The sequence below is a fragment of the Arachis ipaensis genome, chromosome B07 (assembly GCF_000816755.2).
Source record: "Arachis ipaensis cultivar K30076 chromosome B07, Araip1.1, whole genome shotgun sequence".
Classification (NCBI taxonomy): Eukaryota; Viridiplantae; Streptophyta; class Magnoliopsida; order Fabales; family Fabaceae; genus Arachis; species Arachis ipaensis.
In genome coordinates this window covers 15,692,653-15,710,958 of record NC_029791.2, presented here as the reverse complement: position 1 = coordinate 15,710,958, position 18,306 = coordinate 15,692,653, and the positions used below count along the sequence as shown (strand labels likewise).

Here is an 18,306-nt window from a genome sequence, read left to right as displayed (position 1 = left end):
ATAACTTCTAGTCACCAAAAAAAATATATTGATAACTTCTATTAAAAATATATACTAGCTGAATTCATTCAATTTTATTATTGGAAAACACTTGTTTTTTTGTCGTATTACTGGAAAACATTGATCACAATGGCTTTAAGCCCCCCTCTCTTTCTTTTTTGGCTAGATATAGCTTTAAGCCTTTTTAAGTAGGGTTTGGTTAACTCATTTTCAATTTTGTTCTTTCGCCAAACAGGACCGAATAAGGTAATATTTCGTTTTTGGTACAAAAGAAATTTTTTGTTTGGGTTTTATTTATTTTACCTGCCTTTAGAATACTTTTATTTTCAACTAGTGATCAGCACAAGTTTTTTTAGGTAAGTATCAAAAATTTAAATTCTATGTTTTTCGTACAACAATTCATTAAGCAACAATAAATTTATAAATAGAACTTAGGCTGCGTTTGTTTTTACTTTTTAGCATGGTTCTGAAAACCGGACCGGACCGGCCAGTTCAACCGGAAAAATCGGAAACCGGTTACTTAACTGGTCCGGACAACTTAAAAAACCGATCGAACCGGCAGTTAACCGATAAACCGGAAGAACCGTCCGATTTTTTGGCGGTTCAGTGGTTTGGAAATTCAAAAGCAAAACGACGTCGTTTTGGCTATTTTTTTTTTTAATCTGTTTTCTCTTGCTGTTTTGTTTAGCTTTAATTCTATAGTTTGTTCTACATTAGTTTAGTTGGATTTTTTATTTTCGTTAGTGGATTCTAGGTTGTTGGAATAAGGTAGTTCAGTTTGTAGATTCTAGGTTTGTTGCAAGTTTTGAGAATTGGAAATTTCTCGGTTGGCTGATGCTTTGCTTGCTTATATAAGCTTGGTTACTTCTATTTGTTATTGTGTTTGGCTGTATTAAGTGTGGAAGTTGTTGAATGGATAAGCATTGTAGCTGAAGTTTGTTTGTTTATGCTAAATTTGTACATTGCGTGCTAGGTGTTCGATTAAATGCCTCTGTGATGCTTTGAGTTTGAATTATATGTTGTAGTTACCATATAGTTTGAACCACTCTTTGTTTAGGCAAATTGTTCAAGAATAATGCACTTTGGGTTGTCTCTTGATGCTTGTTTAAGTTATGAAACTCATGTTTATCCATTGCTCATGGTAGCTCTTCATGCTTGTGGTTGATGTTATTTTTGTTATGAAAACACCTAAATGAGTGAAATGCTCAAACTTCTTGCAATTTAGGTGATTTCATAGACAGAATGCTTTAATTTTGTGAAGTGATGGTGACTTTTAATGATAAATTATGAATAATTTATTTTGTGAAATTGTTAAATTTTGAATTTTATTAGTTTAGAAATGATTGAATTTAAATTTTTAAAATTATGTATTGAATTTTTTATGATTTTACTCTATATTTAATTAAACTGGTTTAACTACGGTTCAACCCTGATTGAACCATTGAACCAGTAACTCGACCGGTTCGATGACCGGTCCGGTTCTCGCAACCTTGCTTTTTAGAGACAGGACAGAACATGACACTGATACGGAGACAATAGGACGGAGACACTAAAAATTATCTTTTGTGTATTGTGTTTGGATACTGTTCCGGGGCTTACTTAGAACCGGACGGTGGTTGGGCTTGTTTGTGAGGCCCAAGCGCTGGAGGAGTGTGGTCTCCGACTTGGTTTACGTCTGGGAGCCGCCTCCGAGTTGTGTATTCCAAGAGATGGGGGTGGTACCTGCAAAGACACTCCGATGCCTAAGTCAGCATGGGGTTAAGCAGGTTTAAGTGTATTGGAACTTAGAGATACCTGAGGGGTGTCAGGGTATTTATAGTGGTGATCCAATAACCACCGTTGGAGTAGTGCCACATTTTTAGGTGGATAACCGTCCCTTTATTTAGGGATTGTTGGGATATGGCTTCTAGAAGTGGGTTGAGAGATTTTAGGGGCAGTTACTTATTTGAATAAGTGTTATCTGCCAGCTATCTTTTGAACCCGACTTCTTTGGAAAGAAGTCTGTGTTGAGTCCGACCTCTTCTAAAGAGGTCGGTGAATAACGAAGGCCAATCTTTGGATTAGGCCTTTTGGTGTATTTGGACCTGGGCCTTAGTGTTGGGCTAGTGTATGAACAGTGCCCCTACTCGAGTTCAATCTCTTTTTCTTAAGAGTTGGATTCGAGTATTTGAACTCGGGCTTGTAGGCTCTGTATGATTGGTTTTAGCATATCTTGCTTAACCAAAGAATATTTCTTGTCCTAGTTTCATACAACTCATTCAATTCGAGTTGTTTTGAGGATACATGACTTGTTTTAATACAAATCACCCTTCTGAAACTTATTCTGAATTCTTACGACTTGTTTTGATACAAATCGTTTATTTCAAAACTCGTAATTATTTTTTAGTATAACCTCATCTAGCTCGTTCGAGTAGTTTTTAAGGTCTTACGATTTGTTTCATTTCAAATCGTTTAATTAAAACGTGGCTATTTCTTGATCTAATTTCATACAACTCATTTAAATTTGAGCTGTTTTTTAGGACTTCACAACTTGTTTCAAGTACAAATTGTTTATTTTGAGTCCTTTTAAAGTATCAGATCATCTTTATAACCATCGGACTTCGTTGCTTTATCCATTATGCCCCTGCTCGAGGTCGAGCTTTATGAAGTCGGACTCGAGCAATCAAGCAGAAAGGATTTTTGAATGAAGCCTTTTTTTGTTGAACTCATTCATTCTGAGTTTTCTAGATGACTTGTTTTTTATACAAGTCACTTTTTTCGAAGCACAACTCGTTATATATCAAGTTGTTTTGCGCAATTTGTTTTAATACAAATTACTTAGATCATATGGTTATTTTTTTACTCGATTTTGTTCAACTTATGGACTTGAGTTGTTTTAAATCATCAAACCGTATTATAACCATTGGACACCAATTTGTACCTCGTCGCTTTATCCGAGCGACCATTGAAAAGGTCAGCTCGTGATTTTTGCGCTTTGTCGAGTATAAATTGGTGCCTTAGGTGAAGAGATTATATGCTTATTCCCTCCCCTTTCTAGTTTTTACAAGGTTATCATCCTTGTGTATGATACAACTTGTTTTATCCAAGTTGTTTTGGAAGATAGTTTTTACGTTTCGATTTTAGTCAAAAACGTTTACAATCCTTCCTTTTTAACTCGTTTCTATACGAGTCATTTGGTTGAAGTGATTCATTTTGATACAAATCACTTTTTAATGCTTTGCTTTAATGATTTGTTTTGATACAAATCACTTTTAAAGCTTTGCTTTTAGGTAGACACGACTTGTGCTTAACACAATTTCATTGAAAATATGGTTGACTGACTCAACTCGTTTAATCCGAGTTGTCCTTATGTTGTTGTGAATGCTAGAATAAGTTTTCTTTGAACAACTTGTTTTTGTGAAATTGTTCTATTTTATACGACTAGGTCGTTTATTTTTAGAACTTGTAGAGATGAGATCGGGGGCTTGAGATTTTGTACGATTCATTCGTGTGGGTCGAGTTGTTAAATCGTATTTATGCCTCGAGGGGCATATTTAGTTAAGTTACTTTTGCGACTTGTTCTAAACACAACTTTTTCAACCCGTTTGGCTTGAGCTGTTTTGAGGTGTTTTCTTTCCAATTCGCATATGTAACTTCTTTCCACCAATTGGTTCCTCGTCGCTTCATCCAGGCGATTTCTATATGATCGGCCTGTGATTTTTACGGTTTATCGAGCTTCAGTTGGTGTGTGTTAATTGTAGAAAATCAATTTCCATAAGAAATTGTGGTATCTCCTTATATTGGAGGTGTGTCGCGACCTTGGCAGTTTTTCACCCTCGAAGTTAGACACTTTGTAGTAGCCCTTTTTTAAGATTTCAGTAATCTTAGAAAAAACCTTTTTGATCTTTGTTTTGAAAAACCTTTTTCTTGGCTGACTGTCTCTTTCTTTAAGTTAAGTTTTCCTTAACAACTCGGGATAGCCTTTTGCCTTAGTTCTTTCAATAGATTTCCTGATCTCTTTTTGGTATTCCTTATACTCAATTTTTGATTTATTGAGCTCTTATGATTTAGGTTATTTTTGCGATGCGTTTCCTTGTTTCCCGGTTTTTCCGACTTGTAAGTCAGATAATTTCCGAGTTTTATTACGATCGACTTTTATAACCTCTTTACACCGACTTGTACCTCGTCGTTTTATCCTGACGACCATCTAGGTCGGTTCATGGGATTTTCACGCTTTGTCGAGCTTAAGTCGGCGCGTTTCATAGAAAGAAAGAAAAACGAGAAGGAATTTATAAGAGATCAAAGATCTTTATTTATTTGCGAAGGTACTTTTACTGCTACTAAGGGTTTTTCACTATCTATGATCCCTTAGTCTCTACTGTGATGCCTCATTAAAAAATCCCCCTTCAGAAAAACCATTTCCTTTTGGAAAAAAAATCATGCAGTTGGGAAAAGAGTACATCAGTGAGTAGAGTTTGCTTTTAACTATAGTACCTTTTTATGTTACAAGCATGCCACGACCTTGGTAACTCGGTGCCGTTTAAGTCGGTAACCTTTTCCTAAGATCTCAGTAATCTTGTAGGGTCCTGTCCTTTTTGTTGTCAGCTTTCATTCGCCCGAACTCAGTAGCCTGATATTTTTTCTTATCAAGATGAGGTCTTTTGCGGCGAATCTCGTAGCCATCCTTTGTCTCAAGAGCTCTTTCCTTATCTGAGTTTGCTCTCAGATTTCTGGAAGGGAGTCACGTTCTTCTTTCATGCTCTAGCATCATTGTAGAATGTTGTCTTTGGTTAATAATTTTGGACTTGGCTCTCATAATAAGCCAGTGCCCCTACTCGAGGTCGAGCTTCATAAAGTCGGACTCGAGTATTCAGTCATGCCATTCTTGAATCTTGCTATTTGTTGTTATGTGACTTTTACAAGTTATTTTGGACTCTCTTTTTGGGAGGTCGAATAACTTGTTTTATACGTGTTGTGTTAACTTAGTAAGGTCGGATACTTATCGCTTGGCTTGAGGAGGCATTCTTATAATAAATCATCACCCTTTTTCAATTTGTTTTAAACAAATTGTTGTGAGGTCAGGTTTACGTCCTCTTCGTGTTGATGTTTGATTATGATCACGCTGTCCTTAAGTTATTTGTGCAATTCGTTTTAGGTTTGCCCCTTGCCAGCTTGATTTAGTACAAGTGGCTTAATGAGGTCGGACCACGATTTGCATTTATAACTTCTTACACCACTTTGGATCTCGTCACTTCAAGTCAGAAAAAGTGTGCATTAGGAAGTAAGGTGCGCTTTCTAGCTGTAGTATCCCTTTTGTTGTAGATATGGCACAATCTAGGTAGATTGTTTTCGAGTAAGTCGAGTATGTTGTAGTAGTTCTTTTTCAAGTCTTAAGTGACTTTGTTGGATCTTTTCATTTTGGTGTTGGCTTTTCTTCGTCCGATGTCATTTTGGATCAAGACGAGGTTGTCAGTTGAGAAATTTCTTCGTATGACCTTCTCATGGCCATTTATGCTTGGGATCTGGTTCTCAAAGTTGTACCTCAAGAAAGAAGTCGGACTTTTCTTTATAAGCTCTAAGCCTGTCTGACCTTGTTGTAAAGTCTGACCTTTAAAAGAGGTCAGACTTTTCTTTGTGAGCTCTAAAAGAGGTCGGATTTTTCTTTATAAATTCAGAGATTTTGACCTCATTGTAGTCTGACCTCTAAAGGAGGTCGGATTTTCTTCGTAAGCTCTTAAAGGAAGTCGGATTTTTATTTGTAGACTTGAATCCCCAGAAGAGGTCAGATTTTCTTCATAAGCTTGGATCCTTAGAAGAGGTCGGATTTTTCTTTTTAAGCTTGGAAAGAGGTCGGACTTTCTTTCTAAGCTTGGAGGTTTTCGACCTCATTGTAGACTCTGATCTTTAAAAGAAGTCGGAATTTCTTTTTGGTAATCTTCGAGATTTTTGACCTCATTGTAGAGTTGATCATGAAAGAGGTCGGATTTTTTACTTGTCGGCTCTAAAGAGGTCGGGTTCTTCTGAGCAATGAGGTTTTAGACCTCATTGTAGTCTAACCTTTAAAAGAGGTCGGACTTTCTTCGTGGGATCTAAAAGAGGTCGGATTTTCTTTGTGAGCTCCCAGCTCATCCGACCTTGTTGTAAAGTCTAACCTTTAAAAGAGGTCGGACTTTTCTTCATGAGCTCTCTAATAGAGGTCGGATTTTCTTTGGTGAGCTCCCAGCTCATCCGACCTTGTTGTAAAGTCTGACCTTTAAAAGAGGTCGGACTTTTCTTCATGAGCTCTCTAAAAGAAGTTGAATTTTCTTTTTGAGCTCCCGGCTCATCCGACCTTATTGTAAAGTCTGACCTTTAAAAGAGGTCGGACTTTTCTTCATGAGCTCTCTAAAGAGGTCAGATTTTCTTTTTGAGCTTTCGGCTCATCCAACCTTGTTGTAAAGTCTGACCTTTAAAAGAGGTCGGACTTTTTTTCATGAGCTCTCTAAAAGAGGTCGGATTTTCTTTGTGAGCTCCCAGCTCATCTGACCTTTGAAGAAAAGTCTGACCATCATCCCCTCCAATGAAGACTGGGCCTTTATCACCCCGACTTTCTTTTTTCTTTGGATCAGATTCCAGTTTTCTTCCTGAAAGGCATCCATCTTTATTAGTGTGCAAACAACATCAAATTCTACCACAGGAATATTTCTTTCCATATTCATTGACAGTGATGTAATTTGTGAGCAACCAACGAAAGATGTAGCATGAGAATTTTTTGTGTTATTCACTGTTGTAATTGACATGTGAATCCACGGAAGAAAAAACTGGATTCATCACTCCGTTGTCGGATTGGGTTGCATTCAAATTGGCTGATGCTGTGTATTTGAAACATGCAACTGCTCCATTCCATGAGTGGGTATTATGGATTTTTCCGAGATTGTAAGTTGGCACAAATGTCATTGTCCATCCTATTTCACGAAGAGGTTGGGATTAGTCACGTTCCATTTTCCTCTTTTTTTTTTTCACGTAACTTCTTTTGCCAATTGAATTTTCTGAATTGAAAATTCTTTTATTCAATTGGCTTTCGAGTTCATTTTTTTTTCACGTAACTTCTTTTGCCAATTGAATTTTCTGAATTGAAAATTCTTTTATTCAATTGGCTTTGGAGTTCATTTTTTTTTCACGTAACTTTTTTTTTCCAATTGAATTTTCTGAATTGAAAATTCTTTTATTCAATTGGCTTTCGAGTTCGTCTTTTTTTTCACGTAACTTCTTTTACCAATTGAATTTTCTGAATTGAAAATTCTTTTATTCAATTGGCTTTCGAGTTCGTCTTGGTTTGCTTTCTACAATGGCCTTGGGATGGTGCTTTCTTCTCTTTTGTTTAATCCAACTTAACATCTGCCCATTGGTAGAAGTTTTTACGAAATTTCTGGTATCCATAGAAACTGTATTCCAGCTTCTTTTTAACATGCTTGCATCTTATTCATGTCGAGTGGTTGTCTGATTATGTTGTTGATCATCCGCCATTATCAAGAGTTGAGCTCCAGCTCCCCGGCAACGGCGCCAAAGAAGTGGGTTGAGAGATTTTAGGGGCAGTTACTTATTTGAATAAGTGTTATCTGCCAGCTATCTTTTGAACCCGACTTCTTTGGAAAGAAGTCTGTGTTGAGTCCGACCTCTTCTAAAGAGGTCGGTGAATAAGGAAGACCAATCTTTGGATTAGGCCTTTTGGTGTATTTGGACCTGGGCCTTAGTGTTGGGCTAGTGTATGAACAGATACTATAGACAAGACACTAATGTAATGTCTAGTATTATGTTTGGATACACATGGACAAAACTAAAATATTATATGAAAAGACTAAAATAGCCCTGTGATTCCAAATTTTCTACATCAATACAAATTAATTTAATAAAAAATGAGAGTACATAGGAGTACAGACGGAACTTGAAAAAAAGTCAAATTTAAAGAGGCAAAAAATTTTAATAAAAAAATATATTAGTATTTATATTAAAATAAAATTTATAAATATAATTATTTTATTTTAAAATTTATTATTAATATGTAGGAATACATATAGTTAAGATTAACAAAAAAAATAAATTTGAGTTTGATTAATAAAAAATTTTGTTTAAGTTAATAAGCCAAATTAATTTTAAATAAAAAATTAATTTAAAAAAAACTATTTTTACATGAAAAACAATTAGTTTTTGCATATAAAAATCTATTTTTATTTAAAAAAAACTAATTTTTTTTATCTAAAAATTGATTTTTCTTTATAAAAAACTGATTTTTCTTTAAATTATATAAAATCAATTACAATTTATAAATTATTTTTTAGCATTTTAAAAGATCAATTTTACTTTTGCTAATATTTATCTTTTAAAAATTTTAAGATTAATTATTTTTGTTATTATTTTTATTACAAATCAAATAATATAATATAAAGTTAAAATGGTATGGAAGTAAAACGATAAAAAAAGAATTATCTATCCCCAATAAAAAATTATACAGAAAGGAGAGAGTACCTGAAAAAGAAAGAGATAGAGGAAGAATAAGAAGAAAAAAGTATCTCTGAACAACACAATAGAAAAAGTAAAAAGGGGTAATAGTGGAAAAAAAGAAAAATAAAATTTATAAAATTGTCCGTGTCCACTCTTCCAAATCCCGTGTCCATCATTGTCTACAAGTGGACACAAAAATATAAAAAACTGTCTCGGAGACAATATGTCTACTATCCATTGTCTCTACTTCCAAACACTTTTTAAACAAGTGTTGTCAATGTCTCCGTGTCCTGTCCCGAAAACAAACGCTACCTTAAATCCGTCTTTAATTTGTCCTATCGAAAAATACTATGAAAAATCAAACAAAAAAAGTCTTTTGTTTTTGGTACATAACCTTAGGAAAAGTTTGTAAAGATTTAAGACATTTTTAGGGCGTTAAGCATGCTGGGCTTACACACCAACCCAAAAATTAAAAACCCGCTTTTACCCCCAAAAATGCAACCAATTACGAACTGTCTAATTCGGCCCTCAAAACCAACACAACCAGAAAACCTCCGATTAGCACGACGGCGCACGGTGTTCCCCATCAAAAAAAATTTTTTCTAAAAAAATAAAAAAAAATTTGATGCTTTTTTAAGTTTTTTGTGTTTCATAATCGTGTCTGCGTTTGAGAAAGAAAGAGAAAAATGGAGAAAGGTAAATACTTAGCATTGGTTGGAACCGGTGCTCTTTTTGGCTCTGTATCTACCATCTTCTTTCTTAGGCTCCTTCAAAACCATAAGTGAGTTCTTTCTTTCTTTCTTTCTTCTTCTTCAATGATAAATGTTTGCACCTTTATTGACTCAATCATCTCTTGCATATAACCTGTTTGTCTTAATAACCCAACCAAGTGAAGTGGTTGATTCACACTAAGGTTTGCGTTAGATTAGCTTCTGGGTTTAGTTTGATCAACTAATACTGAACTTGAAAGTATATTTTTTATGTTTTCAGAAAAGTGGTGCGGCAGTATAATAAGAATGCTACTGAGTTAAATGGTAAGTGGCTTTGAACTAAACATGTGAAGTGAATGCATGTAATGTTGTTTACAAAAGCTACAAAAGAAGAAGTTATTTAGTTACAATCATATGCTCCCTGATATTGGCAAGTAAAGCAAGTTGAAGTCATACATAGTCACCACTTTTCAATGCTGAAGAGCAAGCTGGGATGTAGTGTTATGGGGGTGAATTGGAATACTGGAATATGTGATATATTGAACCCTTCTAATGTGTTCCGTTACCTGTATAGTGTGATGTTTATGCTGCCACTACATGGTTACCGAACGAGGAAAGAACAATAACCTGCATGCATAACATCATTGCATAAGATCACTTCTTAAATATAGTGTGCTATATTCGGCTATTCCTATTAAGAGTTAGTTCTTGAGGTGATTGGAGGATTGAACGGACAGGGTTTTAACTACTTGTTATACAAGATGCAATCACATTCTACCCTTACCTTTTGCAGTGCGATCAAAATAGATATATTAACCGCAAATATGTTATCACTGATAAACAACTTTTGATACCTGACAAGTTTCTGCCTAAATCCTAGTTTAATTATGATAATCTTAACATGCCCTCCATCTGGACTTTGTGCCTCATGCAGGTCTTGAGACTTGCACTATTGCTGGAAAGAAGAATGATAAGGCAGTTAATGAAGATCTTCTGAAGGATGAGATTGTTTCTGAACATCTAACTAGGTATTTCATGTTATTGCCAATTGCTTTATTTCTTTCTTTGCTGAATAATTAATTGGTAAGACATGCATGATGCACTTTTTTTTAAGACGATTTAGTTTGAGACACATTAGCACTTGTCCATCAATATACTTGGTCTTCATCCTTTCTTAGCTAATTATGATAGTGTGAATGTCTTGGGCGCTTGGCTGTTAATTCTAGAATGAATGGGGCATGAAATATCCTCCCTGTATATTAATGAATGTCTACAATTTAAATGGCGCATGACTAGATTGTATAGTCAATGAAATGTTATCACCTTAATACAATTTAGAAGAATGAACTTTTAGCTTAAGGATCATTGGTTAATGCATATATAATTGGTTAATGTATTTGGTTGTTGGAGCTTTTGCAAAGTTTTCTTGCGAGAAGTACCACCAGCACATTACCCACTATGTCTAAAACCATTTTGTATGATTTATTTTTCATATAAACCTTTTATTGATTGGATGTATAAGGGCAATTCATTTTCTTCAATTTCAACTAATCAGTTTTTATCTGGGGTGGAATTTCGTTCTGTTATTAGGAACATTCAGTTTTTTGGCTTTGAGTCTCAGCAGAAAGTGAGTGCATCATATGTTGTGGTCATTGGTCTTGGAGGGGTTGGCAGTCATGCTGCATCTATGCTCTTGAGATCAGGGGTCGGCAAGCTTCTTCTTGTGGACTTTGATCAGGTATTTTCTGTGATTGATTCTCCGCTTGCCCATGTTTGATTGTTAAGTCTGAGTTGTGTTCTCTACTTCTCTTTGTGATTCCTTCTTTCTTGGTCTGATTGGTACTGCCGTACTGTACTATCACGTCTTAACCTACCTATTCTTGTCCAAAATTCTCCCAAATTCCCAATGGTTATCACAATTTAAAAATGGAACTCCTAAATATGAATCATTGAAGATTTTGACATCTGTAACTAGCAGCAAGATTCCAAATGTGTTACATTGTGAATGCTATTATCGTTACAATATTAATAAGCAGGGTTTGGTTTAAAACAAAGTAATAAGAAGATAAAGTGGTTATGCAATCAATGTTAAAAGTTTCCCTGGTTTTAGAACTTCATAGATTTTCCATACAATATTTATACTTATTTATTTATTAATGAGAAGGTTTCTCTTTCATCATTAAATCGACACGCTGTTGCAACAAGAGCAGATGTTGGTATCCCAAAAGCGCAGTGCCTTAAGGAGCATTTCTCATCTATCTTTCCTGAGTGCCAAGTAGATGCAAAAGTACTGCTATATGATTCATCCACCGAAGAAGAAATTTTGTCAGGCCACCCTGACTTTGTCTTGGATTGTATTGATAACATTGATACTAAGGTATCTCTTAAAGTTTACTCCCTGTTAAATTTTATTGATGTAGGTTCATACTGCCTCTTATTATTTCTTTCCCATGTATGTACATACCGCACACACCCTAGATACGTGGCCTGGTTTGCTATACTGCTCGAGGTTCTTAGTCATCAGTTTCCTGTTACTTATGTTGCAACTCTTTTAGATTCTAAGCTGCAAAAGTTAATAAAATTTGAGATGTATTTATTAATTTCACTTGCTCAGTCATTTATATCTGTATTTTGTTGATACAAAAAATTATGTATTTTGCCTAAGCTGTTATCATTGGAAATCTTTCCTTTTAAGATATCTTGGTTTTGAATTTACCTTTCAGTTGCCTAATTTGTTCATGTGTAATAGGTGGCACTTCTTGCTGCTTGTGTACGGAGGGGCTTGAAGGTGTTATCTGCCACTGGGGCTGGTGCTAGAGCCGATCCAACTAGAATCCGCATTGCTGATTTAAGAGAGTCAACTAATGATCCATTGTCTCGATCTGTAATGTTCCCATTTATGTTTCTTTTCAATGTTTTTCCTAGAAATTCAGAATATAAACTTTATATGTTAATTTTTGTTACAATTGAACATTATTTTTCACTCTGTCTAGTAGATTACACCCTAAAATCCCAATTATCATGAAAGTAAACTAATTATTGCCCTTCCATTCCATATGCTAGTTACTACTTACGATTATGAAAAATATATGTACATTGCTTATGAAAAGGTGCACTTGTGTGCTTAAAAGATTGACAAATATGATTTTTATGTCCATCAATTCCAGCTAGATGTCAATTGTCCAAAACAGATTTCATTTGTCTGTTAGTCTTGATTTTCTTTGTTTGTAATTCCTTTTTCTTTTTCTTTTGGGGGTAAAAAAACAGGTATACTGTAATTAATTATTATTATTATTATTAGCACAAGTTATACAACTCACTCATGGAAATTTTGTATAGGTGAGACACCGTTTGAGGAAAGATCATGGCATTGAAGGTGGCATCCCGGTTGTATTTTCTTTAGAAAAACCCAAAGCTAAGTTGCTTCCATTTAAGGGTCCAAATGGTGAAGAGGAAAATCCTTCAGACTACCAGGTGAGGTTATTTATTTAATCAGTTTTAGTCACTAGTAGATTCTGCCACTGTCCAACTTGTGATTCTTTAATAGCATGGTTAATAAACATTCTTTCATGGTTATCATATTTAGATCAACATCAGCTCATCTCGGTGGCTTCTTTGTATGCTTGCTGTAGTAAGATGCCTGATGTGACTTTGCAATAAACTATGTATTTTTAACATATAGAATATTTTACTTTTTAGTTATCATATTCATAAAGGTTCATTGTTTTGCAGCTACTTCTCATTGATTGTCACAATATTTAGTGGCATTGGCCATATCCATTCTAATTTGTTGGTCCTCTTGTCAGATAGTACCAGGCTTCAGGGTCCGTATCATACCGGTGTTAGGCACAATCCCTGCAATATTTGGACAAGTTATGGCATCCTATGTTGTGACGGAATTAGCAGGATTTCAAGTTCAAACAGAACCGATAGTCAATTTTGATACCGATCATTACCATACTCTCCATCAACGCCTTATTGAGCATGAGGAGTTAGTATATGGAACATCACAGCAAGTGCAGGTAAAACTCTACCCCTTTAACCTTTTGTTTCATTTCAACTTCCTTATCCATAAACTGTGATATCTTGACTTTTCAAGAGCCTGAGACTCTAATGCTCAGAAACTTGTTTCTTTCATTTTCTGCATTTCCTACGCTGTTTTCTTCTTTTTCAATGCTTGATTTCGCACTGATGTTAGTCTTGGGAGAATTTTGGGCTGTGGCCTTGCTTTATTCACCAATATCCCAATTCTTCCTTTATCTTCTCTATTTTCTGTGGTTTCCCACATCATAATTTAAAGGACCATACAAAGGCATGCCTGTAAGAAAAATTTTATTATGAAGTTTTCTGCGATATTTTGACATATATATGAAATATTGAAAAAGCATATTTTCTTCTACTTATTGTGTTTATTTCTCTTCTACAGGTAGATGTTGAAGAAGTGATGTATATTGTAAAAGAATTATGGCATGGAAGAAGTGCTAGAGACCAGCTTGTGAAAGAAGTTGGACGAGGAATGTGGCGATCAGTTAATGAATTAATGCTTGTAAGGTATACAGTTAGCTTTTTTGTCTCCATTATCATTTACTTAGTTCTCATTATCAAGCTATTTCTTGGTTACATTCGACCATTTAAATTTAACATTTGATTGTTCCAGTGTATATTGGTGCGCCCCTCAAGTTCTTCAAAATTTATTTATTTGTTAATAATAATTTGAAACTGGCTTTTGTTGCCCTGTGCTTAGTTCAGTAGTAGAAGTTTCACAAAACTAGAGAGGTTCACAAAACTGGCACTTAGGACTAAAGAGAGTTTTACTGAAATGTGTTTTCATCTGATGTTGCTTTTTTTTTCTTTCTCTAATGAATTAAATGACATTGATTAGAATATGTCAACATAATCCTTCTTTCTCTCATTGAAAATTTTCTCACTTGATTCTTCTATGCGTTTCTTTTGTTTAGGTGGGATTGCGAAAAGCCGGCTTCTATATCAAATTTAATTCTTTTGAAATTCAAAGAGGTAATCTAGCTTCTCCATTGTATTAGACAAAAGCTTTTTGTCTCAAGAATTCTATTTATTTTATGTATATCGATAACTAATGACACAAGACTAACAAGAGGCATAAAAAGAAACATCCATAACCAGATAATTCTTTAATTATTATTTTTTTTTTAAAATGTTTTTTTTTCAGTCAGCATATTTTCTACTTCTGTTTTTGCCTGTACTGTGTAATCATAAGTTTTCCTAACTCTCCTTTTAATCAAGACAACTCAATACCTTAACAACTAATAAAAATCAGCAACAAGTAACTTATATGGTAATTGAATGAGAATAATTCCCTTACTCTCAGATTCATTGGTATTGGAATGAATACAATTCGTTTTCCTTGTTATGCTCCACTATAAAATTTTAATTTATTTTAGTAAAGTTTCCATTGTAAGATAATATAATTCTTTGTTAATTCAGGTTGATGAGCATGAATCTAGAACATTGGATGATATAAAGGAAAAGGAACCTGAATTCTACAACAGTGTAAATGCAGTGTTAAAACGAGCTGAAATTGACTTTGGCTACGCACATTAATACTGCTTTTCTTGTTACTTTAATTTAATCAAGAGAGGGAACTTGTTACATGTTGCTCTATGAATAGAAGTATGTAACAAGATCAACAATGTAATATTAAAAATCTTGTAATTGTTATTTCTCTTTTACTTTATCAACCTTATTATGGCTTCTTTTTCTTTTCGTTTTAGTTGGAATACACATTTAGGACAAAAAATATATTTGATATTTATTTAATGCATTGAAACCTTTTTTAGTTATTTAATCAACATTAAGTTTTTTGTTTTGGTTTAACCTCTAGTTTGAGTGGAAATCCCACGAAATTGTCTTATATCATTTAAACAATTAAAAGTAATTGTCTTAAATTTGCATTCGGATTGGCTTTTATAGAAAAAAAAAAATTCTATAGAATTTTAAGTGTGTTTGGTGTGGTTTTTTTAATATATTTTAATTTCATGCGATGAAGAAAAAATTAACAAATTCTTTTAAAAGAAGTTAAGAAAAAAACCTTTTTTTTTCAACAGTTAAAAAATCTGTACTATAGTTGACTCATTTTCATTATTGTCACTATCAGTCTATCACCACCACTTGATCTTGTCATTACCACATTGGACAAAAACCTATTTTTTGTTCGCAATATTTAGAATTAGCCTTAAAATAATCTTTTAACATGTTTTTCATCATATTTACATTTTAAACCTTTTGTGTAGTTTCATTTTTGTTCTATTTATGTATTTCAGTCAAAATTAAAAAATAAAATCAATATTATACCTCCCTTTTATTCTTAATGTTTTATTCGTTTTGTGTAAGTTTCTAACATTTTTTCTTTATTTAAGAAAGAGTATAAATGTATTTACCTTTCTTGAATATATATAATAATATGAAGCGAAAAAAACCTAAGGTTTACCATCATAAAATTAAATAAATAAAAAGACAATTTCTCTTTCAAGGAGGAAATTTAAAAAAGAAAGTGCCAATGAGAATAGAAATCCACTGGGCTGGAATCCCGGTTGACCTTGGTCCACTATTTAATAATGGGTCTGCTACTCTGCTTTTTATTTTTTATATTGTTTTTAAATTTTTTCCGGCCTAGTCTTTAGATATTTTGATTTTGAAATATGATAATGGAGGTAGCTACTCTCAAAATATGTTCATTTTTGCGATTAAACTAATTCATATGTAACTGTAACATGATAAAATTTTCCGTCTAATAACCCTACAAATTGGTATTAATAATATCTATATCTTCGTTTACTAGCATTTTTCAATACCTAAATTCTTTTTACTCTTAAATAACATATGAATTTTACTTTTCTCGATGATTGATTGATTGATGATGCTACGTGTCACACCATGCAAAGGCTTAAATGGATGATTTCAATGTTCAAGGTTATCCAATACTGCAAGGTCGCTGTTTAAATAAAAATGGAAACATTTGAAAGTAGTTTTCATGAATTTTGCATAAAAACCAAATGACTACATAACTTTCATGGAACTGTGATAAACTATTCTTTCTTTATCCATCGATTGATGATAATCGTCTAATCGATACTCAAAGTTTTTTTTTTAAATAAATAAAATAAATATTTTAATTACGAATATACTTAATTTGAGAATATTTATAGATTTTTATTAAGTAACTTATCTTATTTACAGTACGAAATAAGTTTGGTCGTATTTCGTTTACACTGTAAACGAGATAAGGCACGAACACATAGCAACATATCACGTTTGGCACGAGCCTTATCTCTTTTACAGTGTAAACGAGATATGGTTAAATTTATCTCCTTTACACTGTAAACGAGATAAGTCTAGAGCGATTATAAATGGAAGTCATTCACTGCGCTCCTGACTCCACATTTCTCCCACATTTCTCTTATTTCTCTCTTTCTTGCACTGTTTTCTTGATATTTATTAGTTTTCCGGACGTTGTGGCATGTACGGACGCATAGGACCCTGACATCAACCGCCTCAACGCTAGTTGGCACATTGTAGAAGCTATCAACTTTGAAGTTAGTGTTATCTTTATTGTTTAAATTAATAAGTGTATGCGATTTTATTTCGAGAACTTTTATAGAGTTAGTGTTTTAACACATGAGTAGACCGGATGATATTGAGGTAACATAGTTTAGAATAGTTGGCAAGTTAGTAACATGAGTTATATGTATAATTTACTCATAGTGAAAGTTAGATAAGTAATTACTTTGATTTGATTAGTTAATTAAATATTTTTGTTAGTTAACATTTTCTTTAAATTCAGAGAGGATTTTTAAGTATTGGTTTTGTATCCTGTTTATTATGTTGTGATTCTTATTTGAGTTGCATTTTAGATTTGTTAGAATAGATTTGGACATGCTAGAGAACTTAGTTTGGAATCGAATCTCTATAAAAGTTTTTCTTTTAAACAGAGGCCTCGGTTGCTACTATCTAGGTGGGTTAGTTACACACTTGCACCTCCGAACACCATCAACCCTTATCTGAGGGAGGCTGGGGTCGGCGACACGGTGCAGCTCAGGAACTTTATGTTTGACAACTTCTTGATTACTGCATTCGTAGAGCGTTGGCGTCCGGAGACCCCCTCTTTCCACCTGCCATAAGGTGAGTGCACCATCACCCTACAGGACGTTGCGTACCACCTCGGGTTACGCACACATGGGGAGCCAGTGGGTAGGTGCCTGCGTTACTTCCAGGCTTGGTTCCAACGACCGACATCGGAGTACGTGGAGGAGCTCTTGGGTGCCAGACCCCCCACACGGTCCGCAGCAGGGTGCCCAGAGGAAAGAGTCATTTAGCATCAAGATAACATGGCTTCAGGACAGAGTCTGCCACATGCCTCCGAGTAAGACAGATCCAGTCACCCTCCGACAATACACTAGGTGTTACATCATGTTGCTGATCGGTGGTTACCTGATGACCGACATGTCCAACAATCAGATGCATATCAGATGGTTGCTACTGTTGGCTGACTTCGGGAGGTGCAACGGTCTGTCGTGGGAGTCCGCTGGGCTTGCATGGACGTACCACTCTTTGTGCCATGCACACATCGTGACACCACAGGATTCCACAAGTGATGTCCGTCGGAGAGGCAGATTCCGACCTTTCTCCTAGCAGTGAGATAATTATTATCGTTTAATGTTCTTGTCAATTTCTATTTATTCAATTCAAGTTTTACCTGCACGGATCGACACAATTTGATTACTGCGTATGTTAACAGGTTGATCGGGATGACGCAGCAGACTAGGGACCACCATGCACAGAGAGTCCTCCATTGGAGTATGGCACAGATCGGTTGCATTTGGACGAGGTATACCCTTATATTTTATTTACTTGAATATAAAACGTTTGAGTATGATTATCGTATAAATTGCTTCTGATGAGCCTATGACACTTGGTTATGCAGTTTCGGTGGACGCCGTATGCTGACCCTAGACTGCATGACATTACTCCGGACTGGGTGAAGTCCGAAGGAAAGTGGAGGACTTGGTTGTCTATTGTTCTCCTGGTATGCTTCAATATTGTGGAGTTTCACTAGGCCATCGAGTGAAATGGCAGTTCGGAGGTGAGCAGCCAGTTTCTA

At 34.6% G+C, this 18,306-nt stretch overlaps 1 protein-coding gene across 3 annotated transcripts; it reads left to right on the top strand.

Moving 5' to 3' along the window:
* On the top strand, window positions 1,438-14,986 carry LOC107609578 (tRNA threonylcarbamoyladenosine dehydratase). 3 transcript variants are annotated; one of them, XM_021107376.1, is made up of 12 exons: window positions 1,438-1,493; window positions 9,098-9,241; window positions 9,451-9,494; window positions 10,105-10,198; window positions 10,761-10,908; window positions 11,335-11,547; window positions 11,920-12,054; window positions 12,510-12,644; window positions 12,977-13,192; window positions 13,597-13,721; window positions 14,129-14,186; window positions 14,634-14,986. In XM_021107376.1, exons 2-12 carry the CDS (start codon window positions 9,147-9,149, stop codon window positions 14,748-14,750), a joined length of 1,380 nt encoding a protein of 459 aa, XP_020963035.1. In that variant the 5' UTR covers window positions 1,438-1,493; window positions 9,098-9,146; the 3' UTR covers window positions 14,751-14,986. The 3 variants fall into 3 exon arrangements, with proteins under 3 accessions (XP_020963035.1, XP_016167067.1, XP_016167066.1); XM_016311581.2 differs by lacking the exon at window positions 1,438-1,493 and having other exon boundaries at window positions 8,972-9,241; window positions 13,597-13,716; window positions 14,634-14,984; XM_016311580.2 differs by lacking the exon at window positions 1,438-1,493 and having other exon boundaries at window positions 8,980-9,241.

Coding starts and splice junctions, on each gene's coding strand:
- LOC107609578 (XM_021107376.1), top strand. CDS start 9,147: ATGGAGAAAGGTAAATACTTAGCATTGGTTGGAACCGGTGCTCTTTTT. Junction 9,242..9,450: donor AGGCTCCTTCAAAACCATAA/GTGAGTTCTTTC, acceptor TTATGTTTTCAG/AAAAGTGGTGCGGCAGTATA. Junction 10,909..11,334: donor TTCTTGTGGACTTTGATCAG/GTATTTTCTGTG, acceptor ATTAATGAGAAG/GTTTCTCTTTCATCATTAAA.